We start from the raw sequence: 26529 nt of genomic DNA on the forward strand, positions 1-26529 counted from the left end.
ACCCCAGGACGCCGAACCTCGGTTCTCCTCTTAAAAAAACGACGCTGGCTCTTTAATCCGCGAGGGCATCTTTGGTCACGTGGTCCGCGGCCACCGGAAGAGGAAGTTTCTCTTGTGAGATCTGCCTGGCTCGTCCGAATTCGGTGGCGCCACGTCCGTCGGTCTCCGCCTCCTGCACGGCGGCTGCGCTCCTACTTTCCCTGGCCGAGCCGGTCGAGGAGCGCGGGGTGGGCACGGGAGGACGCGCGGCACTGCGCAGCCAGCCACCTGACGGGTGACCATGTCGGACATCGGGGACTGGTTCAGGAGCATCCCGGCCATCACGCGCTACTGGTTTGCTGCCACCGTCGCGGTTCCTTTGATCGGCAAGCTCGGTATTATCAGCCCGGCCTACTTCTTCCTCTGGCCCGAAGCCTTCCTCTATCGCTTCCAGGTAGTAGCTGGCGTCTGGCAGTGGCGACTACAGCCCCCAGGTGTCCCTGCGGCGGCAGGACTGGTTCGGCGGGCTGCGGGGCGCTCTGGGGCTGGTGGGATCTGTAGTGCGTCCAGCTCCAGGGGTTTAAGGCGGGGTCCTTGGGGTCTGGGGAGGTCCTGGGGTCTGGAGCTAAGACGGGGATAGCTTAGAGTCGCAGATTGGTGTGCTGGGAAGTGACTCACTATACTTGTCTGGCAAGATTGGGCTTCCCGCCTTCCGCACTCTGAAGGAACTAGGGAGAAGGTAGGTTAGGGATAGTTACCATTCTCATGGCAGATTGGGCCCAGCTGCCTTAACGTCCTCTGCCCTCCCTCAATCCCCACCGTGATGGTGCCTCTTAATCAGTGGCGTCTACTTGACAGCCTTCTAAATGGATGGCTCGTATGTTTACAGTTTCTCTCTCCGACTTAGAGGTGTGGTTTAAGGTCGGAGATTTTTAAAAAGTGTGAATTTCTGTGTATTTCCTGCGGGCCCCAACCCAGCACCTGGCGTAGAGTAGTTAAATGTATCAGTGAATGAATAAACTACTCAGGAAACGGGAGATGTCAGTTTCCTTAAGCATCCAGGAAAACACTCAAGATTATTTTTCCAGGCCAAAGAATACTAATTTCTCAGAGCTTATTTTTATCGCTTCTGTGCTATAAAATTTTTATCAGGGGAAACTCAAGATTCCAAGATTAGATATGAATCTCGGTACAAGTTCCTTGGCTTTCAGTTTCTCCTCCCCACTGGGTGTTATTCTCTAGTCTTCTTTGCTGATTTCTCATTTTCCTGACCTAGATGTTACGATAGGCCGCAGGAATCCATGATAGGATCCCTCTGTAGTCGCTCCCTAACCGTGGGAGGCAGATCTTTACCAGCCATGGGCATAAATACTTAAATGGGAGACTGTCAGGTACACAGGTATCTCTAGTGTAGTGGTGGAAATCACCACTTGGTGACCAGTCGACATCTAACCAAATCTCCTTTTGTCTTTGCCCTAGAAGTAAACAGCAACTGCTTTGCTAGAGGAATTGAAACTAACAGTCATAGAGACATCCTGAGTTCTTTTTTGCTTTTTCTCTCTTTTCCAGTGCAGGGGAGTCAAACCCAGGGCATAACATAGACAGGTGTGCTGTCATTGAGATACATACCTTGTACAGCCCCTCGACTTCTTTTTCCCAGCCCAGAATCTATCAAGAAGGTCCGTCCATTTGACTCCACCTCAGCTGTATATCCAGGACCCAGGGCTTTCTCCTTCTCCATGGCAAGCTGTCGTCATGCTAACTTGGCTCTTTCGTTCTCAGTGGGCAGGCTAGAGTGAGCCTCCTAAAACATAAATCATGTCTTGTCCGTCTCCCTAGAATCCCCCAGTACCTGCCTGCTTGCTGTTGTGCTAAGTCAACCCCAGGGCTTTTACACATGTTATTTCTCTACTGAGGAAGATAATCACGGCCCGCTCTTTTACCTCTGTGTATCCTTCACGCCTCTACCCACATGCGTTTTCCTCTTAAGGCCTCTCTGATGCTCTCCATCAGAGTTCCTCCTTCCCTCTCTTTCCCTCACCTTCACTTTGCCCTGCCACATGCCATCTGTTGGAATTTGTTAGTCCACTTCCCATCAGAGAACAAGATTTTGTAGGACCTTTACGATTGCCTGTGTCACCTAGACTAGTGCTGGGCACATAGCAGCTGCTTATATATTGCTTGAGTTGATAGGAATAATTGGGTGCTTGTGATGTTCTGGGCACTTGACTACAATAGTGAACTAGACAGAGGTTCCTGATCCTACGGAAAAAACAGAGGGAGGCACATTGTTAAGGAAAATGATTTAAGATATTGGTGTTTCTGAAAAGTCTAAGGATACTGAAGAATATCTTTGATTGGGTCTGGCTTTGGACCTCACTTTCCAGAGAGGAGGAATAATGAACTGGGAACAAAAAGAGGACCGGGTATGGAGTAGCGGCAGTGGGGAAGCCTGGGAGATGAAGAAGACAGGGAGTTAACCAGGGGTGTGTCCTGTAGAGCAAAGATGGGACTGTAGGTGAGGGCTGGATCATAGAGGGCTTGGTAGTTCATAGTAAGAGACTTAAATTTTAATATTTTTTCCAATGCTAAGGATCAAACGTAGGGCCCTAGGGCATTGCCCATGCCAGGCAAATACTCTCTACCTTTGAACTTTGATTTGAGAGCACCAGTAACGCCTGAGAGGATTTGAACATAACCCTGAGCAAGGCATCCCTGGTGCTCTCAAATCAGAGCAAGGAACATGGTGGTTGGTTCCCAGGTGGCTGTGGATAGATTTGGCAGTTAGTGTGGATACAGAAGGTGAGGAGGAGAAGGAGAGCGGGCTCAAGGATAGATAGCACTGTTTTTCAGGAGTGACTGGCACAGGTCCTTATGAGCATGGGAATGCTATGCTCTGAGGGGCTTGGGTTTGGTTGGCAGTGTGGACTGTGGCTGTGCTTTGGTCAGTATTAAATCTGGAGGTGCTCTCCAGGCATCCGAGTAGAGACAACCTGCAGCGTTGGTTGAAAGAACATGGTTCTAGAGCACAGCCTGAACTGCATACTGGTTCAGTCACTTGCTTTAATTAATATGTTTTGGCGGAGTACTGTTGTGCACCTTGTACCTGGTGGCATATTGGGTAATATGTGTGCATGAGGAGCGTTGGCTGTAAATCATTTTATGAGACGTGGTCGAAACAGACTCTTTGAGCCAGATTGGTAGAATAATCACCATCAAAAGCCTTTCTAATAAGCTACAGAGAGAGCAATATTAGAAGCAGGGAACCGAATTAACTAGAGACATCATTTGTTTCACACCTCATCAGCCCCTCAGATGCAGAAACAATGCAAGAACGAAAAGCACAGAAGGTGTGCTTTCCCAGTTTCTGCAGCAGACGCCTCTCCCTGGGCACTCCATCTGTGGCAGCTTAGAGAAATTGTGGGATAATTGATTTAGAATTGTACATTCACAATTTGAAGTACTGAAGGTATTTTCCTTCTCCCCTGTAGACTAATTTTGTGTAGTGTGGTGCTTTCAAACTATGAAGTCTAAAGTGCTATTTCTCTAGTTTGGGTAACAAAACACAGCAAGTGTGCTAAGCCTCACTGCTGGGCTGTCCACAGTTTCTACCTATCAAGTACTTCCCAGGGATGGAGTGTCTTCATATTTGCTCCTGATTACAAAAGAGGTGGCAGTTTCCTTATACTTTAGTGTATGCTGAGATTATATGCCCCTGTGGAGCCTGCACAATGTTTCATTTTTTAAAAACCATATAGCACCATTTGCTTTGATTAGTATTGTGCTTTTCTATATGTATGTTATCTCAGCTTCCACAACTGTCTTGAGATAAGTGCTGGCTCCTTTATGAACACTAAAGCTGGTTTCAATCTCAGTTGGTTAAGAATAGTCTAAGTTGTTAAACTCCTTGCTAGCCCCTCACCCCCAAGTATTTAGCAGAACATTTTGAAAAGTGATTTCTCCCAAATTAATTATAGAAAATGATTCTTCCTTTTTTCCTAGAACTGGAAGTCCATAAGGCATTGAGTAGTTGAGTTATTTAGGATAGAAAGATTGCAGTCTTTCAAGTATTTCAAGTTGTTGGGTCTTGACATCAAGGCCCCAACTCAGACGCTTACAAGTTGTGTGCCATGAACCAAGTTATGTCTGGACCTACATTATATTTACCTAAAAGCAGAGATAATATAATGACATGCTAACTCACTCACCAGAGTTATAGAACTCTAGTGACTACAGGGCTCTCCATTAGTTTGATGCTTTTTTTGAGGAGGGGGAGAAGAGTAGAAATTACATTAAATGAATATATTAATTGTAAAGTAAGCCCTAATTTCAAAAACATAAATAAAAGTGCCTTCAAATCAAGGAAATAAATTAGCTGTTTCATGCCTCTCAACTGTAACACAAAAATTTGTATAATAACCAGTAAACAGTCTTAATAAGCAAACTATTGAAATAGTTGACCATTTGTATTTATTAGTAGTAATAAGGTATTTTAATATTAATTTTAAATTAAATTAGAAATATAATCCATGAATTTATTATTATTGTTATTTAAAAGAATCCCAACTTACTGGGCATGGTAGTGAACTCCTGTAATTCTAGCATTGGGGAAGCAGAGGCCAGGCTGGGCTGTACAGCAGATTTCAGGCTAGCTTTGCTATAGAGTAAGACCCTAGCCCAAGAAAGTAAAAAATAAACAGCACAGCAAGAATCAGAAAGGGCCCTGCGGGCTGGAGATGTGGCTCAGTTGGTGTGGTGCTTGCCTAGCTTTCACAAAACCCTGGGTTTGATCCCTAATACCACATAAACACCAGCGTAGGCATGGTGGCCTGTGATGTAATCCCCACATTCGAGCGGTGCAGGCAGGAGGATCACAAATTCATGGTCATCTTTGGCTATATAGTAGCTTCGAGCATCGTCTACCTCAGAAAAGAAACAGAACTAATCAACAACAACAAAAGACCCCTAACTTAGAATGGGAAGACTCTTGTGAGCTCTGAGCTTCTCTTGTTTCCCAGGATCAGAAATGGCACGAGCTCCATCTGTGCTGCAGACTGTGCTTACATTCCCTAGCTTTGCTTGTATGTCACATTTAACCCAGGCACTGCAGGTTGACTTAAGAATATTTGGGATATGCTTTATAAATAGCTGGAAAGAGAGTAAACTTGAACTGTAGGCTGACATGGCAATAGCACCATCATTTAACACAATCATCTTGCTTGGAGGCCCATGCAGTGTGTGTTTCATGTGCGTGCATGCTCAAGTATACAAGTGTGTGAAGGCCAGAGATTAACCTTGGGTGTCATTTGATTTTTTTCTTTTCTTTCCTTCCTTCCTTCCTTCCTTCCTTCCTTCCTTCCTTCCTTCCTTCCTTCCTTCCTTTCTTTCTTTCGTGCCATTTGATTTTTTCTCTTTCTTTTCTTTCTTTCTTTTTTCTTTCTTTTTTTTTTTTTTTTTATACAGGGTTTCTCTGTAGCTTTGGAGCCTGTCCTGGAACTCTCTCTGTAGACCAGGTTGACCTCAAACTCACAGAGATCCATTCCCCCTGTCTTTGCCCCCCCTGAGTGCTGGCAGTGTATCGCCACTGCCCGGCTATCCCACTGGGATTTGGGCTCACTGATTAGCCTAGCCTAGCTGGTTGGCCTGCAAGCCTCAGGTGCTTACCCATTTCCTTCTTCCTAGCGCTGGAATTACAGGTGTTTATCACTGTGCTTGGCTTTTTACTTGGCTTCTAGGTATTGAGCTCATGCCCTCATCCCCTTTCCCTGTTCGCTCCCCAATGTTGACATTCTTAACTTCAAAATAACCCTTTTTGTTTCAGACAAATCTTTTTCTCACTTTATTATTCCACTTTAATTCTGGATGGCATTTGCAGTGATTTCATCGGCAGGTCCTAGGGAAGTTTTAGTTAAATGAAGGACACAGTCTCTAACACTGTTGGAAGAGTAACTTAAGAATAATAGGTCTTTTTGAGGGTTTTTGGCATTGAACATGTAGGCTAATGTCATCCCTATGTGAGGAACTCTGATTCCTCAGATTACCTAAATCTATCTAGGGCCTAGCTTTTCTCTTGAAGAACACACACACACACACACACACACACACACACACAATTTGTAGCTGGGCATGGTGACACAGACCTGTAATTTGAATACCTGATAGGTTAAGGCAGGAGATTAGCAGTGTAGCCTGCAATGTGAGTAGCAGGGCCCAGTCAGGATTGCCAGTGTCTCAAAAAAAAAAAAAAAAAAAAAGGAAAGCAGAATTCTCCCCTAAAGAACCTCGTCCCTACCAGGGCCAAGAAAACCCCACTGTATATTAAAGGTCTGGCCCTGGGCTGCTGTGTGGTGAAGGATTCTCTCCACCAAGTCCTCTCGGGAGTGAGACTCAGAGTTCTGTCTGCCAGCCCTGGGCTTCTGTGCTGGGCCTGGCTGCTCCCTCAGCTTTCCAGAGTTGAAGGTGTACCTGTCTACTCATGCCCTGCAAATAAAGCCTGCTTCCTTTCCTATTTACATGTCAGACAGAGGAAGGAAGGAGGCTCTTGGGGATTTCAGAAATAAACACTGTATCCTTCTGAAAAGAGCCAGTGCTTAGTGATTTCAAATTATAATTTTAAAGTAATACAAAAATAATAAGTCTTTCTGATGAATGAAAGCAAGTGTAACTCAAGGGTAGGCTTAATGAACGGCAAGAGAAGCGAGGTATTTTGACAGACACTGATTTCTAAAGAACAGGTGCACACAGTGGCTAAAAATAGTGTTGTGTCATCAGCATTAGAGAAAATGTAGTCAGGGAAAAACCAGAGGTTTCTCTGCTAAAATCAGGCGTTGAGCAATTTAAAGGAGTATGGGAGTAGGTGAGATGCAAGTTTTACAAACCAGGTCAGTGGGTGTTTTCTGGAAGGCTGTAATAGTAGCACGCCTCCATATATGCTTTAACAGAGCAGTTTGATCCCTTTCTTGAGGCCAGCCTTTCAAGCCCCTTAAGATAAAGGACGAGGGCAGGTGTCCCAGGACCCATGTCACTGTGTACACAAAGAAAGCCAGCTCAAACGTCTAGCCGTACAAGATTCCAAGGCTAGGAACTTGCTTCTGCCCTGTTTGCAGTGCATTTTGCAAGCAGGGGTGGGGGTGGTTAGGTTTGCTCTTAGTTCGTTTCTGGGTCATATAAGGATAGCAGTATTGGAAATGTTTATTAATTGTAGCTGTAATACCGATGTCTCTTACAAATTCTAGAGTCATGCTAGGACAGAATTCTGTCTCTACTAGTTACTAGCTCTTGTGTAACCTTTTATCATGCTGTTTCCTCATGTATAAGACCTTCTGAATCATTGCGTGTAAATAAACCAAGTAGCATACTCATTCATTCATTTTTAAGACGTCATTTAATCAAGGTCTGGGGATGTATACAGCTTAGTAGATTTACCCAGCATATTCAGGTTCTGGGTTCCATTACTAGGACTTCCTAAACAAAACAAAGTAACAACGTCATTAACCAATTGAGGACTGTATGTGATTCTCCCCTTATACTTTGAAATTGAGGCTAAGAAATATTAATGTTACAGCAACTTATGTTCAGGGCCTATGCCTTCTGCAGTGCCATTTTCACAAGATAGTCAAGCTATGAATGGAGATGATTGAACCTATTGCTTCTCTGCTTTAATACAGGGTCTTGGAAGGTCACGTTTACTCCATACAGATTGTTAAGGTCTGGGAGTTCCATTTCTGTCCATGGAGAATGGAGTTGGCAGTTCTGTTCTTGCAGGGTCTGTGACTCTGATCTTCCATTCTAGAAGCCTTGGATCATTAACAACCCTCTCCTATTTACTGTGCTCTTGCAGTTCTTGGGGGCTTTGTGCCAAGAGTGTATTTTCCCTTCCTTGTGCCAACTCTTGCTCATTTTGACAGTCTTGCCATGATTGATCCAGCCATGCTTTTCGTGCTTGGCACATAGCTTTTCGTGCCTTAAGACACATAGCTTTTAAGCCAAAGGTCAGCGTCATGCTGTTTTACCAAAGTCTAGGAGGCTGTCACTTTATTCTTGCTGTTTAATACTGTTTTGGAGATGTGAGCTGGTGAATGGTAAGGTGAAAGAAGATACAAACTTTTATTTGCGCATAGGCTGTGTGCTTGGGAAGGCCAAGAGGTTCAATTTTCACATGTTACTTATTTTGTGGTTGATTATAAAGAGGAAGAAGAGAAAGTTGTGTGGAAAACTGTGAAAGTTTGGCAAGAGTATGTCAGCGTTACATTGATAAAAAAATAAAGATGTTGGATCTGATTTCCTTTAGAAGAGTACTGGGACTAGCCAGTAAGAGAACTTGAGAAGGAAAAGGGGGAAGGAGGTTATATTTTCTTAGATCTGAAAATATTAAATCAGAAATGAAAATAACTTAGTATAGGCATTCATTCCAAATGATCTACTCTAAAGTAGGCTTTAAGGTGAATTAGCCTTTCACATAGTTGGAGAAAGTATAGTTACTTTAATGAGACCAGAAAGCTAAATGATCATCTAGAAAAATAAGCTGGATCTTTTCCTCATCTGTGAATTGTGAAGGCATTGCAGTAAAATTGGACATGTTTTTATCCTTGGAAAAACATCTTTGAAAAATTTATAAGCTTGGTAGTGCTGAGTACCTGCCTGTGTCTTAAACTTTATGTTGAACATATGGTAAAAGTCCTATAAAAGTCAGTGTATTTAAAAATGCAGAGACTATAGCAATAGCTATTGCCGAAGAAAATAACCAGAAGTGCTGTGAAAGCACCAGCCTAAAGGCAGAACAGAAAACAACGAGCAACAAGAAAGTCCCTTAATACATAAAGAAATGCAGTCTGTTGGAAGAGGATGTTTTTACAATATAGGAAAGATAAAGGAAATATAGTTAGAAAATATAGAGAGATGCTTAGCTTTCTCAGAGCAAATAAAAATTGGTTTTCAGGTTAGTGATTGTAAAATACTCTCCGTGGTGAGTAAGTGTGGAAAGATGGCACTCATCTACATTTTAGGAGGAGGTATAAATTAATTAAGCATTTCTGTAGACATTTGGCAATATCTACCAAAATAAGTGCATATGTCTGTTGATCTAACAGATTGATTCACAGGCATTTACTTTCTCTCTCTCTTTCTCTCTGTGTATGTGTGTGTGCGCATGTGTGTGCGTGCGTGTTTGTAGAGAATATACAAAAATATTCATCATGGCATCATAACAGTTTAAACGAAGTTTGGATATCCACATACAGAAATACTCTGAAGCCAATAGAAATATTTTGTCAAGGCAATGAAGATAGAAAACTGCAATTTAAAGTATGGTGAAGAAGGAGGAATATGGTAGAACACAGGAGGAAATGGGCCGTGCATGGTGGCCAGCTTTTGGAATCTTAACACTCAGGAGCCTGAGACGGGCAGATTGAACATTCTGGCATAGCCTGGACTTTGAGATCCTGTTTCAAAAACAAAGCAGAGGCCAGGTATGGTGGTGCATGCCTTTGATTACAGCACTTGGGAAGCAGAGCCAGGCAGCTCTCTTGAGTTTGAGGGCAGCTTGGACTACATAATGAATTTCAGGACAGCCAAGGCTACACAGAGACACTATCTCAATAAACCAAAAACAAAAGCAGGGCCTTGTGTTGCAGGCAACTCTTGTAATCCAGCAGCTCTTGATGCTGAGGCAGGAAGATTGAAAGTTCAAGAACTGTCTCTGCTGTAGAATACATTCAGGGCCAGCCTACACAATGTAGTGAGTCTCTCAGAATCATATGTGAAAGGAGGGCTGAGATGTATCTCGGTGATGGAGCGTTTAACGGAGCATGTGTGAGGCCCTGGGGTCAGTGCACAGTACTGCTTCCAAAAGGAAACCAGTCAGTTGTTGATGGAAATAACATTTGGAGATTGGAGTCAGGGCTTCCCCCTTCATGTTGATGTGTGTGTGTGCGTGCGTGTGTGTTACTTACTTTTGAACCCATATTGCCTATTGAGCACATTGGTTTGGTTCCTGTTAACCTCTAGCATTTGAGTGTGATACTTTTACCTTAGGATTATCTGGAAGCCTGATTGCAGGCAAGACTAGCCATATGTTTGCACAGTATTGATTTTATTGACTTGTTTAAAAATGTTAATAAGATTTTTGATAATCTTTGATGTCCTTTTATTTAATTGATCTGTGAATTGATGTTATATAAGTTGGCAGGAACTTTGTTTTCTCAAATTGTGTTGATGATGTAACTTTATCTCTCATAGAAAGATAGTTTGATTTTGTTTAGTTAAAAGGAAAAAAAAAAAACCCGTTCCGTCCAGCTCAGAGACACTGACATCTGTTTGTTTTGATCTGTCCAGATATGGAGGCCATTCACTGCTACCTTTTATTTCCCCGTGGGTCCAGGAACTGGATTTCTTTATTTGGTCAATTTATATTTCTTATATCAGTATTCTACACGACTTGAAGCAGGTAAGTTATCTTTTCATAATTGTTTTAAGTATTGTTTCATCCTAACTTACTAATTGGTACATTTACTTGGATTTGGAGGGCCATTAGCATTATATGAAGGAATGGTCAATGATGGTTCTTACCTGCACACTAGGTCATGACTGTAGGAGGCTCTTAGACTGAGTTTTGTGTTTTTTGTGTTTGTTCTTTTTTCTTTGGAAATGGGGTCTTACTATCTATTCCTGGCTAGACCCAGATGGCCTCCAACTCAGAGATCCACCTGCCTCTGCCTTCTGAGTCCTGGATTAAAGGTGTGTGCTACCACACCCAGCCTGCTTGAGTTTTTATTCACAGAGTGAGTTGTGAAGTAGCAGTGTTACAGAAGGAAATAACAGCAGATCAGAACTTTGCCTATCTTTGTCTCTTGTATGCCTGGGCTTTGTTCTCAATTCTAGTCATTGTCCTGCTAGAGTAAAACCGGGCAAGAGTACATGCATCTCTTATACTGATGGTGAAAGGCTTACTTCATGCAAGTCAGAGTTAATCTCATTCTCAGTGGTTCAAGCACTCGGCCTGCAGCTGGAGAGGATGGCTAAAGCACAGGACTGAGGATTTGATTTCAGATCCTTTTAGCTATGTAAATAAGCTGGGTGTGGCACTGTGCACCTGCAGTTTGGTGCTGGGAGACCGAGACCCAAGGATCCTGGGGGCTCCCTGGCTACCTAGTGGAGTCATTTTACTGTAAGCTCCAGTTTCAGTGCCTTGCTCAGAAAATAAGGGGGTGAACCTTGAGAAGATGCTGACTGTTGACCTCTGACTTCACACATGCGCTATGGGCACCTGCATGTGCACACATGCATATACTGCACATAGACTTTATGTAGTCAGTATTTGGTAGGTACTGTGGTAGTTTTTCAAATATAATCTCTTGTATGATGGAAAAACAATACATTGTTTTAAAAGTGTCTTGTTGAATTATCTATTTCCTACAATACTTTATACGCTATTTTTAAGTTGCTTACACAAAAAAAATAGTAAATTGATACTCTGACAAAATACAGATATATTTTTCTGAGTGGAAGTGATCTGCAAAGGTTGGCAGGCTTCAGAGATTTTATAAAACTGCCTGTTCTTACGAACCATCCTTGAATCTACCCAAGTATTTGAAAATTATTCGTGCCTTACAGCTGCAGGGACAGAGTGGGTTTGATATTTGCTGTGAAATACAACTTTCCCTGAAGTTGACATTGCTGTTTTTCAAAAAGAAGTCATTGTTAATACAGAGATTGGGTGGGGTCCCAACCTTTCTTTGCAGAAAAGCATAGGCCAGAGGCCAGTAAGTAGTTCAGCTGGTAAAGGTGCTTGCCACCAAGGCCCATTCCCTTGGAAGCCCACATAATGGAAGGATATCCTCTGACCTCTGCTTACATGCATGCTGATGTACACGCACGCACACACACACAGCACATCATGTATAATTCCTTTTCATTTTTCAGTACCTAGCATGCTTCTGACGCCAAGCCTTAAGGATTCCCTCTGATAACGGAAACTGGGACTGAACTGGGATAGTTGTATGGCCACCTCTGCTCTTGTTTGCTGTGTTCCTACGTCCATTTACCCCCTGTATTAACCTGGCCAGGCTGCGCAAGCTGGTCTGTGCTACTCTGTATATGCGCAACAGGTAGAGAAACCTGTCAGTTGTTAGACTGCTGGCTGCGTTTGTTTGCTTTTATCCTTAGAAGTGGCTTCCCTTTTTTTCCAGTCAGAGCATTTTTGAAATGCTCAAGCTGAGAGGCGTTTTTGAAACAATTTTTTTGAGATAAAAAGTTGCTCTCTGTATCTGTGGATTCTGTGTCCTGAGTCAGCTGCCTGAAAATTTGAAAATATCTGGAAAACGGGTGTACTGAATTTGTACAGTTTTCCTCTCATCATTATTTCCCAAACAACATATTGTAGCAGCTACTTAACAGAATTTACATTGTAAAAGAGACCATAAGTAATCTGATCTATTTCACAGTATATGTCAGAGTCTGTAGTTTCTGTGCAAATACTATACCATTTTATCCAAGGATTGCGAACATTTGTAGGTTTTAGCATGCAGGGAAGCCCTTGGATCCCATCTTCCATCCGTGACAAGGGAGATGGTAATCCACATCCCATCCAGCTTCCTCACTTGAGTTTAAAGTGTACAATTCAGTTAGTTTGTGTGTAGAATTGTACAGCCATTACCGTAGCAGTTTATAGCATTTCCTTGCCCCCGAGTGTCTGCACCTGTTACTGCTGCCCATTCCCCTCCACATAAGCCACAGGGAACTACCAGTTTCCTCCTGGCTCTTTATATTTGCCTGTACTAGTAGTGTCTTGTACTAATTTTGATAGGACCATACCATATATGGCCTTTTGTGACTTCTTTTACTTAGTATCATGTTTTTAAGGGTCTTCTATATAGCATGTAGTTGTAGTTTATTCCTCTTTATTGTTAAATCATATAGGTAATGTTGCATTCTCTTCATCCATTTATTGATGGGCACTTGACTTCATTTTGTGGCCTCCATGACTGATGCTGCTGCTTTGAACATGACTGTGGAGAAGAATCTTTGCCATCAAAGATTGTCCTGAGCAGTGGTCAGATCTCCCAAAGGTCGCAGCTATTTGAGATAACACTACGGGGAATGGAAGCCAGGTTTTCTGTTTTTCATTTTCTCTGCACTCCACAGAGCCTTAAGTTAATATGCCACCTGCATAATTTCTTGCCTGGTTAAATTATTAAGAATGAGCCAGGCAGCGGTGGCACACACCTCTAATCCCAGCACTTGGGAGGCAGAGGCAGGTGGATCTTAGGCAGATGGATCTTTGTGAGATCAAGGCTGTTACACAGTGGAACCTTGTCTCAGATCCACCCCCCAAAAAAGAGAAAGAAAGAAAAGCCCCCCTAAACCCCAGAAACAAAATACTGTAGCTGGACGGTGGTGGCGGATGCCTTTACTTCCAGCACTCGGTACTCAGGAGGCAGAGGCAGGTGGATCTCTGACTTCCAGGACATCCGGGGATGTTAAACAGAAACCCTGTCTTGCAAAACTAAAAAAAAATCGAAAAAAGAAAAAGAATGAAGCAGTGTTGGTTTAAGGGGTTTCTGATTTGCACTGAAAGAATGCAATTTAAGACCATTAATTGTAAATTCCTAGTTGCTTGCATGCCAAATAATACAGCACTACAGTTTATGTGATTATAGGTATCTCAGTCTAAAGAATCCTTAGAAATCACAGAGCCAGAACCACTCCAGAAAAGCTTGGCTCTTGTTCAGATTCAGAAGTCCTTTAATACAGTGAGCCTTTAGCGTGTGTGTCCTTACGCTGTGCTGAGAGAAGCAAGGAGAGCAAGAAAGGCGACTGGTCCCTCCTCACTTCCCTCCTGTTCCACCTTCTGGTCTGAGAATAGAGCCTTACTATGTATAGTCTGTAGCCCCGGCTGGCCCAGGCCTTGTACTCCTCCGCTTCCTGAGTCCTGGAACTACAGGTGTGCACTACAAGCAAAAGCTGTTGTTATGTTTTCTTTTTCCTTAAGATCCATCCTTCTGTCTTTGTGATTCTTGTTTCGGGGCTGAAGAATTGACTGCCGTGTCTTGTAATCCTAGCAGAGTGTGTAGAGAAGTGACTTTCTAGTCATTTTTGTCTCTTCCCTCTGCTTCTCTCAAAATGTCCTGACTGAGGTGTTTGTTGGGAACTGTCCCTAGATTAAGAGCTGGACTGTTGTGGTTTTCTCCCTTGGAATGAAGCACTCTTAGCAGCGGTGGGGTGAGAAAAGCGCTAACCTAGTCCTTAGCCCCACACTGCTTCAGACGAGCATGTGACTTTGGTCATGGACTTTATTTTCTCACTTTTAAGTAAGGGGTCATACATTTGACCCTTGCACCTCACAGGTACCTTATGGAGAAAGTCAGTTGTGGAGAGGTCTGGCCTTTTCTTTGTCCTCCCTTGTTCCCGAGTGTAAGATCTGTAATAGAGACTGACTCTGCTCGGTACGTCAGCCCGGGCTGGACAAGTGGCAGTGCATCTGTCTGGTCCCGATATTGACAGCAGCAGCAGCTAATAGCCCTGTCGTAATAACGGGCTCCCACAGAGTCACGCTGCAGGAGCGACAGCGGTAGGCAGAGTGGACATGGCCCCTGACAGGCTTTAATCTATGGGTGAGAGACGGGAATTAACCAGTATCAAAAGTGTTCTCAGTAGATTACGGTAGGACCATGAGGGAAAGCCAGCAGGACATGAGGAAGGGGAAAGGGCCTCACTGCGCTTGGGACAAGGCTCTGTATTTCTGGAATTGACTGTCCCCCTTGGGTCTGTTTTAGCCCATGGCAGCTACAGTGTGTAGCTTTCTGGAAGTCAGGTCAGTGGAGCATAAACCGATCGTAGTCAGGTGCCTGTGGTTCAGTTTTATGTCATGGTATAGACTTTGGTAAAAACTCCCCTTTCTTTAAAGAAGTGGTTTTAACTGTTTCAATATAACATTTTGAAGTATTTTTCTCCATAGATGCCATTTTCTTCCACAGTTCTGAACCCTGATGTTTGCTTTGTGTTTGTTCTAGGAGCTTTTGATGGGAGACCAGCAGATTATTTGTTCATGCTTCTCTTTAACTGGATTTGCATCGTGGTATCCTTCAGTGTTATTTTGGGCCAGAAACATGCTCCTCCTCCTCCACCCCCCCCCCGTTTTAAGGTTTTTGGAAATAGAATTCTATAAAATATTTAAATCAGTTTTTATACTGTTTAAAAATGTAGTTAATGAGATTGTTTTTTAAAGCGAGGATAAATTTTGGGTTTTGGGGGTGCCTCCTTTTAGTATTGCCTCTGGGATTTTCCATAGTCAGCTGACTTTTACTGCTGTCTCCTTGAGCCCAGTTCTCTGTGTTCTCTGGGATGACAGTTTGTGACTGGAGCACAGTCCGTGCTGCGAGGCAGCTTTCGGAATCTGTGGTTCTTACCAGAAAATTGATTTATAGCCAGCATTATTCTCTGATTTCATTGTTGTCCATCTTTTGAGTCTTAAATAATAATCTAGTCCTCTACTCTGGGTATAGTCCATCTCTCTGTGAGGCACAGTTGATAAGCAAACAGTCGGACCTAACTGCCATTTAAAGTTGGCCAAGAGCCAGAAAAATATAGGGCATGGGATATGCCCTCTCCTTTAAGAGAATGGAGGGAATTCTCTTAAATAAGTCATGGACTTTTGTGCTGTTAATCCCTGAGTGTGAGCAGGATCATAATTGTTTGAAATGCATAGGCATCTCCATCCTGTACTTGAAGGAGAGATGCTGAATAGCAGGGTACCAAAAGATACCAAGTGACCAATTTGCGCTGAGGTTTTCATTTCTGTTCTCCTGCTCTACTGACTGTACAGGCTAATGGGAAACTTATGCACAGTTACCCGAACTTTTGTGTGTTCCCATATCTAATTGATAGACATATATTCTCCTTTGGAACAGTGTAATGGAATTCTATTGGAGGGAAATAATCAGATCAACCTTGATATCTGTAGAATACTTTGTGTATATGATCTTTAACTTTACAAACCAAGATTACTGGTTTAGCAATGGATATGCAGGTAAGTCTTTCAACTATTGGTTTTTGTGTATATTTAAGCACTTGAGATTACATTGAAAGTATAAAATGATAACTGCTATTGTTTTGAATATGTTAGCTAAGCCTTTGATGCTTTTGTAGACATTATCTAAATCATTGAATTTTCTTTTTATTTTTGGCTTATGCGTTCAGAGTAATGGGTTTGCAGTATTTTCTGGCCATGTATGAGGCTCTGTATTCCTTGAAAGCAGCTTATATGGTTAAGAAAAAACTTTATTTTCAAATAACAGCTTGAACTAATGTTTCTGACTTCCTGTAAAAACATGATTGTATTGATTATAGATTTTTATGGAACTCATTGTATGATAAATGATGCAATTAGTTTGTAATTCTAATCATTGGTTTTGTTTGCAGATTTTTAGGGGGTGGGTGTAGTAGACAGGCCACATCAAACCCTTGTTGCATGTTCCTGGACCAGAGGTTCATATGTCGCCTTTTTTGCAGTTGCTGATGATTCCTCTGATCATGTCGGTCCTTTATGTCTGGGCCCAGCTGAACAGAGACCTGATCGTATCATTTTGGTTTGGAACACGATTTAAGGTACTTTACCTAGGTGGAACAAAACTTAATTCTTGTCTTTGTAGTAATCCCCCCTAAGCTCAAATGTGTATCTTTCTGACACTTCCAGAAGGGGTCACTGCAGAGTAGCATAGCATAGGCAGGCACCTTCCTCCCCCTCTTCAGTCCTGTGCATAGCCATCCCAACATCCCTTGATGATATTGCTTCCAGTTCCTCTGAACCTCAGGTTCCTCAGGGATATGTCCCTCAGTGATCTTGTGTATGTGTTTGTGTGTGGGAGGGTGGGGGGAGAAGTACAAGAGATTGCAAAAGAGACAACATGCAGGAATCCTGCCATTTCTAATCTTTTTGTCACTCCTGCATACCCTTTTCGGTGCTAAGTACTTTACCTTGAATAGCGCCCTCAAATGCTGCCTGAGCTTACCATTTCTACCAGTAATGTCCTGCTCATTACAGAACTGAATATTGCTTGAGTCATCTGCCTGGGGTTAGATTTGTTGAGTCTGGGATTTTTGTCTTACTTACCTCACTTAGCCTTACAGCTGTTTATGGATAACCCTCTTTTTATTAGTTTTATTAGACTGAAGTTCACTCAGTCTTAAGTTTGTCCTATGGTTCGGATGTCAGATCTGGAAAGCTAATACCTTGTTGTGAGAGTGTTAGTTCAAGACATCCACACAGTGTTAGATAAAAATTCAGGTTAATTATCTATGACCATTTGCTGATTGGAGGCTTAGAGTTTGGGGTGTTTTTACTGTCATCCATAAAACCCTTATTTCTTTGTTACTATTAACTCAGCAGGGTATATACTGAATTTGAAAGAATTCCTTCCATGCAATTACAGGTGTACAAATGAGCACAGTTTTAGGTAGGAAGATGTAACTATGATGAGGATGGTGTTAGATTTGAGAAATTCTTAATGACCTAGTGATTTCCATAAAGCTCTGGTTAGTATTTCCTTCCCCATTTTTAGGTTTTGCAGTGTCATGGTGTCTTCAGACGTGGCTGTTCACATTTGTGTCCTCTTTCCTAGGCCTGCTACTTACCTTGGGTTATCCTCGGATTCAACTATATCATTGGAGGCTCGTAAGTAATGTTAGATTTATTTAACTGGAAACCAATCCTTGGGAAACTTAATTCATTGTTATCTTCCTTTCCTGGTCTTTGAAAGACTTTGTTAGCTTGTCACCAGATACATTGTATTTTTAGACATATTTTTTGAATACATATGTCTTTATTCACTATCCATAATGAGTAGATACAGAAATATTTGTCATAATTCCTCTTAGGAACCTATCCATAAGATGACTCTATTATGTACTTGTAAGGCACTTTCAGAATGTCTGGGAAATGGCATACTGCCACAGAAATGGAGTCTCAGAGAAGTTGTTTTGTACACAGTTTGATGGTATAGAACTTCTGCCAGGCAGGTTGAAATTTTTACTCTTGCTGGAGTTAGTACTGAGATGTGGAAAACCTTTCACGTTTCCAGTCTAAATTCAGAGAGAGACCATCTAGATGGAGTTGTTCTGGGATGGAGAGACAGCACAGTGGTCAAGAGCAGGTGCCACTCTTGCAGAGGACCCATGTTTGGTTTCCAGCACCCCTGTCAGGCAGCACACAACAGCCTGTAACTCCATGTGGTTTCTGGTATCTCTGGCCTGGTTGGAGACTTATAGCTATGTATACACACACATAGGCATGCACACACAATTACAAATAAGTTTTCAAGTTTCTTCTGCCTGGTGTGGTAGCACACACCTTTAAACCCAGCATGTGGGAGGCAGAGGCAGGCTCTGTGAGTTCAAGGCCAGCCTGATCCACATAGTGATTTCCAGGAAAGCCAGAGGTACATAGAGAAAAATACCTGTCTTGAAAAAAATAATGAGAATGTTCTTCATAAAAACAAAACAAAACACAAAACTAGAGATATTTTAAGAGCTTCCATTTCTTCCATTACCAAATATTTTCAAAAGTTAATCGAGTTGGAAAGTACTAGTCCTTCATCTAGCTGATGTGTTTGCCTGTTGTGGTCCTTACTCCTCGTCTGCACTTACAGAGAAGGGAGTGGACGGTCTAGATCAAAGCACGTTTTGAGATTGGTGAATCCCCCTCCGCTCTCCCACCCTCAAGGGCGGAGGCTTGGGCGAGATCCCTTTGTGGGACGATGAAGAATGATGTGTAATAACAGCAGTGGATAGGGAGCCCTGGGTGAGCCTTGGGAAACCTGAAAAAGTCCCAAGTGGTCTCTTTGTGTCTCATTTGAGTGTCATGGCTCCAGGAGCCAGAGCAGTCGTGTGTTGTCACCTGTCTCCCTCCCATGCTCTCCTCTTGGTAGTCTGCATATTTGTCTGTTTTACATGCACTGTGTTTCAGAATTCAGAAACTAACTTGCTTTGCACCTGCCCCAGCTCCTGAAATAGACTGGAACAAAGTTCATATTTTGAGGGTGGGCGGGGCCTTGAGATTTCAGAGGTGCCTCTGGCCTTGAGGAGCTGTGGGCCTCATTAGTTCTTCAGGCCCGATTTCCCTCTCCCTCAGAATGCATTTGTCACTCACACTGTAAAGGCCATTGTGGAGCTGTCGCTGACTCCCAGGGGCTGGAATGGGCTTCTGTGAAGGCTGCCTCTCTTTCCCATGCTCTTAGTTACAGCTTGTGCAGCTCACTGTGTTGCCTGGATGTCTTTGCACTGACTCGACTCTCTTTGCAGGGTGATCAATGAGCTCATTGGAAACCTCGTTGGACATCTTTATTTCTTCCTGATGTTCAGATATCCAATGGACTTGGGAGGAAGGAATTTTCTGTCCACGCCTCAGTTTTTGTAAGTTTTTTTCTCCTCTTACTGAATGTGGTGCTGTCCTGTGGTTTCAAGTATCCTGATTGGAGTTTCGTGAAGAGACACTCTCCTGCCCTTTCTGAGGGAGAAATGAGAACTAGAGAAGTTCTTCTCACGGTCAGGACACCAGGGATTGGTGCCACAGTGCTGTCTCTTTCATGACAGCTTCTAGCTAAAGATCACGAACTTGACTAAACCATCGCAAAAATAGATCAGCTATGCTGAGCGGGCTGAGGCACGTGATTCCACTGTAAAGTGCCAGGCATGAAGGATGGCACCACAGTTTTTCTTGGAACATCGGTGTCACCTATGATGTTGGCTGAGTAAGTTAGCCTGTTATTTGCCATTTTTAGAATGTGATTTTTGTTTCTGTTTCTGAGATAGGGTTCCTGTTGTGTAGCTCAGGTTAGTCTTAAACTCTCCATTGTTCTGCCTCAGTCTCCCAAGTGCTGGAATTATAGGTGTCACTACCCTGCCTGGTTTAAACTTTTATATATTAAACGTTATAGACTAGAAAATTTGTAGATTGTTTAAAGTTAAGATGAGAGACTTGAGAATTGTGTAGCGGTCGCAACTCCTTAGAAGTAGGTCCTTCGTAGTTGTCTTCTTTTAGAATTAAGTAGAAGAGGCCGAGGGCAATAGCTTCTGGGGGTTGGGTGCCATTCCCTTTGGTACTCCTTTTTTTTTATTTGTTTGTTTTTGTTTTTAGAGACAGGGTTTTTCTGTGTAATAGCTCTAACTGTCCTGGAACTAGCTCTTGTAGACCAGGCTAGCCTTGAACTCACAGAGATCCACCTGCCTCTGCATGCGCCACCACTGCTTGGCTAGTACTACTTTTGATACTGGTCAGGTTACTTACTAAAACCTCCAACCTTTGGTTCACAGTCTGAGTTGAGAGGCTGCCCCTGTCTCACAGGATTGGATAAAGCAAGGCTCACTGTTGAAGACATAGTGGTGGGTTGTGGATTAATGGCATAGTGTTGGGATCTGGGTTAATAAAAGCCATGTACCAGACGTTGTGGGGAGGACTGGTGGCTGAGAGGAGATGTTCAAACATGAGTGTGTAAGTAGCACGGCCATTCTGTCAGTGAAGCGAAGGGCTCTTAAAGAGGGACCAGTTAAATCCCCATCTGGCTGTCACCATCTGCCTGACAGTCACACCTAATTTCGTGCAGGGCTAGGAAATAACCACTTGCATTTAAGAGTTAAAAAACTGAACCCCTCTGAATCAAGATATTATTGTAATGTTTGTACTTTTGTCTTTTTTCCAAGGGATAGGTGAGGGGCAGTAACCCCGGAGTAGTATTTGCCCCAGCTCTGTGCAAGCTAGGATGTTTGTAGAAGACATTTGATTGCGAACTATAATATTCAGAATAATTCAGTGGCTTGTTTGTTTGTTTCTAAAAGAAAATAAGAAGAAATTTGTTTCTCTTCTTGCCTCTGGGTTGCCGTCAGACTGAAGAAACACATGACCAATCTATTTCTAATCACCAAAGGACACAGTGGGGGCAGATTTGGGTTATCAAGTAGGTTTGGCAGATGTATCAGCTTTAAAAAGCTTGTGTCCTGGGGAGTCACCAACAGTTACTTTACCTTAAAACGGCCATTTCCTGACTTTAAGAGCTTACAGATATTTTTGAATTGTGGACAGAAGTGTAGAAAATTCTAATGGCAAAATCGGCAGCGCACTGGAGCCTGCCTTCCTCTCGAGATCTCTCTGTTGGTGGACGCCCTTCTGTTAGATTTTGCATAAAGATCAGATGGTAAAATGTAGCTCCTTGCAAAAGCAGTAACTGCTTTGGAATTACCATAAATTTTTGTTGATTATGTATAATTGGGTGTCTTTTTATTCTAATTACTGGCATTTAATTTCACTCTTAGCTTAAGCAGTGGAGCTGGCTTCTATATTGTCTTGTGTGTGCAGTAGAGTGAGACAGCCTTACTGCCTTTTTCAAGTGCTGTTTTATTCTGTACTGCAGAGGGGGAGTATCGAACAAGATGTTACAGATGCTGACAGTTTGGTGCCTGGACATGACACTTCAGTTTAATGAGAAACTGTATCTTGTTTTGTTATTTAGTTTTTTAGAGACAGTTTTGATATGGACGTCCCGATGGTTGGGGATTTGTCATCCTACCTCAGCCTCCTAAGAGCTGGGATTATAGGCATGAGTCCCCATGTCCGACTGGGCATGAGAGAGGAATTGACTTATAGAAACTCTAAAATCCATATTGTGCATTCCCTTTAAAAGGCAGCTATATCTTTTCTTCTGTATGGTTTTCTTCCAACAGTTACTTTTCTGTAAAAGGGGTCATTCTCTTTTTTGGGGAGGAGTGTGAAGGTATTTCACATGTTACAAACTGATGCACGCTGGTGTCTGAACAGTCGTACTCAGTGTTGTAGTAGTTGCTTCCGTGCACATGAAGGAGTGTGTATGGACACTAGCTTGGGTCAGGCTGCCTGGGCTGGAATACTGACCATTATTCCTGAAGAACTTCACTCGCTTTCTGCCTCCATTTTCTTGTCAATTTAATAAGTTTTTTAGCTGGGAACTGTGGCTTGCCTCTAAACTCAGATACTTGGGAGGGTGAGGGCAGAGGTTCTGGAGTTCAAGGTCAGCCTGGGCAACTTAGTGGAACCTTGTTGGGATTTTTTTTTTTTAAACAAAAAGGCTGTTAGCATAGCCCAGTTGTAGAGTGCTTGCCTAGCACTCCTGAGGCTTTGGATTCAACCCCCAGAACAGCCAAAAAGGAAAAGAAAGAAAGGGGTGTGTGTGTGTGTATGTTAATATCTTCACAGGGTAATTGTGACAATCCAATGAACTTCTAAACATGACATTACACAGGTGCCTCTTGGCCAGTAAACTGCTTTCATATAAGGTTGTGCTGTTGGGTGTTGATGTGACTACTAATCATGACATTCTGGCTGCAAAGAGTTTCAAACCAGGGTGTAAGTTTGTACTCCCTGCTTCCATCAAACATTTAAACTTTAGAACCCTATATAAAACAGGTCCAAACACATTGCCAATTTACTAATGCAGACAGTGAAGAGAAATGTTGAAAATGTCACTGAGAACAGACATGGGTTAAAGTTTTGTTAGCTGTCCTGTGATGCCTGGTTTATTAATTTGTAAAGTTAGAGATCATGTGACTTTTTTTGGCCTTGGTGTTGACACTGTCTGAGATGGGAAGGGTACAGTTGGAAGGCAGGCAATGAGTAAACTAGAAATACACCATAGCTTTGAGACAGAAAGCCTGTGGTCCAGAGCTGTGGAGATGCTGTGCAGGGCTCAGGCGTGCTGCCTGTGGGTTTTCTCTGAAAGTGAAGTGAGTTCATTTTGAATTCTTTGATCCAGTCTGACCCATCTGCTGACAAACCAAGAAGCCATCAGTGACTCTTGTGCTTGTGTGTGCAATCTTTTTGTTTCCATATTGCTCTGCATGAATTACTTTTATAATCGGTGAAAAAAATATGGAGAGCGTGAATTTAACTGAAAGCTTGATAAGTTTAGAAACGTGAAAAGCAGTTGCCATCTGTGGTCAGGGCATTGCACTAAGTGCTAAAAAGGAAAGCCAAATAAGCCCGTATCTCTGGCCTTTCCCATCATGACAAATGTTTTGGAACACCCAGGAGATGGAGATGTTCCGAGTGGCTGGAGATGGTCTACGAGTAACCTTGTTCTCGTCTTTGTCTTTTTTTTTCTCTCTCTCTCTCCTCCAGGTACCGCTGGCTACCCAGCAGGAGAGGAGGAGTGTCGGGGTTTGGTGTGCCCCCTGCCAGCATGAGGAGAGCTGCTGATCAGAATGGCGGAGGCGGGAGACACAACTGGGGCCAGGGCTTCCGACTTGGAGACCAGTGAGAAGCAGCCCTTGGCCTGCCCACCAGCCATGCTGAGCAGATGACAGTTTCCTCCCAGTACTGGGCACGCTTAATGGCCAAGTTCTTGCTGCCGCTCTTGGACCTGACCCACGCTGAATGTAGTCTTTCAGTACAAGACGACATTTTTAAATCCTAAAGGAAAAATACAAGTGTTCCTCAAGTTTCATGATTTTCATTCAAGTCCTTACTGCTATGAAGAACAAATATCAGCTGTGCAGATTTCAAAACTGACTCATTTTCTGGTGTCTTCTCTTCTTTCCTTTCCATCTGAATAATGGGCTGGGCAAGTGGGGTTGGTTAGCCAAGCCCTGCCAAAGGATCCCTTCCTCTTTCTCACACACATGTCCCCAGAGTTGCAACTCGAGTTGTCCACAAAATGGTTTTGCCTTTGACAAACTCTTATTTATTGACTTTTTGCCAAAGCTTGGTCACAAAGAGCTTGTTCACACATCGCTCTCAGCTGTTGCTGGCAGGACTGTGACAGTAGGGAGAAGACTGGAGCGGCGGCCGAAGAGTTTTCTCAGCGGTGGGGACTCTGTCGGCCAGACAGCAGCGTGGCCATTTGCTGCCTCCGCAGATTTTCTATCCGAAAAGCACCACTGAGTCAGTGAGGCCCCGTGGGAATAATGAGGTTAGGAGTTGTTGCTAGGCACTTCTCTCCCCCTAAGCCAAGTGATCAAAACCATAGTGGAGCTGCTTCTAACGCAGAGAATGGGTTCAACATGATCTCTTTGTGTTTCTTCCATGGGTGCGCTCTGCTGGATTTGTGTACCCAGAGCCGTTGTGCTGTGCTGTGTTAGGAGGTTCCAGATCCCATTGGCCGGACATGTCCCTGGAGGCAGGCTTCAGGGCTTTGTTTCCGTTTCATTTTCACTGTGGATGTGTGTTCATTGAGTCAGCAGAGGAGAAAGTGTCAGACTCTTTAGATTTTTCTTTCATTGCTTTTGTCCCTTAATTTTTTTGGTCAGGTGTTTTGGTTACTGGTGAGGGAAATATGGCTCTTTGGATGTGTATCAGTCAATCAGTTTTTAAGGCTGATAGCACACCTGAGTAAGTGACACATAACTAGAGGTTCCAATAGCTTTAGAATTATTTGTTATCTTGGGTCATGCATGTATACATTTGTGAATTAGACCTACTCCCTTTTTATAGGTGGGCTTTTGCCAGCTGAGCTTGGCTCATCACTAAATAAAATTTTCTGAAGGCCACAGTGCTTTATATAGTTAGTTTATGCTTTTATTCTGAAACCAGACTGCTGGGAACAGTGTGGTGTGGCCGCTATACTTTGAATATTGTCCAAACGTTTCCAGTACTTTGGTTGGTTCCTTGCAGGAAATGTGCCCTAACAGTATGTCTTGTCTTTATCTGCTTATTAAAACTGTGATGTGTTGTATTAGGAAGTGGGAGTTTGAAAATTTGTGTACCTTTCCATATTTAATTTATATGATAAAAAATTGGGTGGAGAGAGGCTGAACCAAAATGCCCAGATTCTCCTGCTGTCCTGAGGCTTTACAAAATGTGTTTGCAAAATTCCACATTCTCCCCATGGCATTGCATAGGTTCTCCCTGTGCAAGGTGGAGGCTGGAACTCGGAAAGACTGTCCCAATGAGAGAGCAGGAGATTGTGCTACACTCTCTCACCAGGCTGGCTCCTGAGAGCACTGTCTTTTCTAAGGGTCTGCAAGGATGTAGAACTTTACTTTTCAAGGCAAAATGTTCATTAAATTCTTTCTCCTGAACATGGTTAGGAGACTGATCATTTTATTATCTTGCCTGGATTACCAGTCCTTCTCGGATAGTTGTACCAAAGCGAGCTGTTTTAGTTTTGACTTCACAAGGTAAGACACCACAGTGGGTTCTCATTATGAATGTGAAAAACAAAAACCCTTATTTTGTACAGACAGCTTTCTTTTTTGTAATTAATCCTTTTTACTGGTAAATATTGTAAATTAAACTGTGTAACTTGAAGGCTGTCTATGTTAAGTTTCCATACCTCTGCTGTGCTGTGTTGTATGATGTACTTTATGTTATTGTCTTCACTGGATCAGTTTTATGTGATTTCCAGTAGGTTTTGATTAGCAGGACACAGCAAGCCTTTTGTATATGATGTTGTTCATATATTAGAGAATGTTGGAATTCCTGGAAGAATTAGTACTGAGTTTTCCTTTGTGTGAGTGTAAATGTATATATGTGTGAGAGTGTATGAGTGTGAGAATGAATGTGTGTGTAAATCTTTGAGAATGTATGTGAGAATGAGCAGGCACATATGTGTGTGGTGTGGTGTGTATGTATGTGCTGATTGGGTCTTGGTATATAGCCCAGACTGTCTGTAAACTTGGGATACTCGGCCTCCCAAGTTCTTGAATTAGGCGTACACCACCACCTCTGGAAGCAGGGTGCTTCCAGATTTTAGGTTTTCACCCATGGGTGTGAGTGTTGGAACTCTGGAATTACATAAACCCTTCCTTACGTAGGAAGCCCAGAGTAGAAGGCACATGCCTAGTTTTTTATCTTAAAGGTGAACAGTTTGAGTATAGTTTCCTGGCCTTCCAGTGCAACACAAAGAAGCAGAGCCTTGCACCTCCTTTCTCTACTTAATAGAGAAATAATAGAACACGAAGGAAAGATCCTATTTATTTGAAATGATGGGACATTGCCAGCCTCGTGATGTTCTGAGCTACCTTTTGAATAGCACTAATAATAGGCAGTGTCTCAGTTGCCAGCATCTTCATTGCCAATTGTGAGATCCCTTGCCAGTTTACATTTTCAATAGTGACAATACTAAATAATAAAACTTGTTAACCCTTGGGCAAAGGTATGGATCTTCCTGGATTTCTCCCTGATAGTATCTTAGAAGCCTGGCCTGGGCAGCTGTGCTTTCTGGCAGTTTGCTTTCTAAAGTGGCTCTGGGTTGGGATTGGGTGATTGTGTGCACAGCCTGTGCTTCCTGGGGTGTGTGGTTTAAACCCAGGGCTCCTGTCCCCCGGTTCCCCTTTTCCACACTTTTCTCTCTGATCTGTCCTGACATGTTAATGTCTATATGCAGGTGTATTCCATTGTGAATATTTTAGGACTCCTTGGCTTCTGACATGAAACTCATTTGGGATTGGGGCCTGAGGGGAGTAGTTATCTTGTATCTTTTCCTTTTTACATGTTTATAAAGTTTCTGGTAATTCTGATACTCAGTTGGCTTTGGGAACCAGTGCTTAAACCAACTTTTTTCTTTTATTAAATGTGTTGTGTTGATAATTTCA

The 26529-nt window shown here is 42.9% G+C and overlaps 1 protein-coding gene across 1 annotated transcript; it reads left to right on the plus strand.

The window, feature by feature from the left end:
• Derl1 (derlin 1) lies at nt 1-26529 on the plus strand. Its single transcript, XM_075960991.1, has 8 exons — nt 1-433; nt 10312-10423; nt 14988-15052; nt 15977-16003; nt 16486-16581; nt 17595-17647; nt 19273-19383; nt 23117-26529. Exons 1-8 carry the CDS (start codon nt 281-283, stop codon nt 23253-23255), a joined length of 756 nt encoding a protein of 251 aa, XP_075817106.1. The 5' UTR covers nt 1-280; the 3' UTR covers nt 23256-26529.

The sequence above is a fragment of the Microtus pennsylvanicus genome, chromosome 2, assembly GCF_037038515.1.
Source record: "Microtus pennsylvanicus isolate mMicPen1 chromosome 2, mMicPen1.hap1, whole genome shotgun sequence".
NCBI classification, from domain to species: Eukaryota; Metazoa; Chordata; class Mammalia; order Rodentia; family Cricetidae; genus Microtus; species Microtus pennsylvanicus.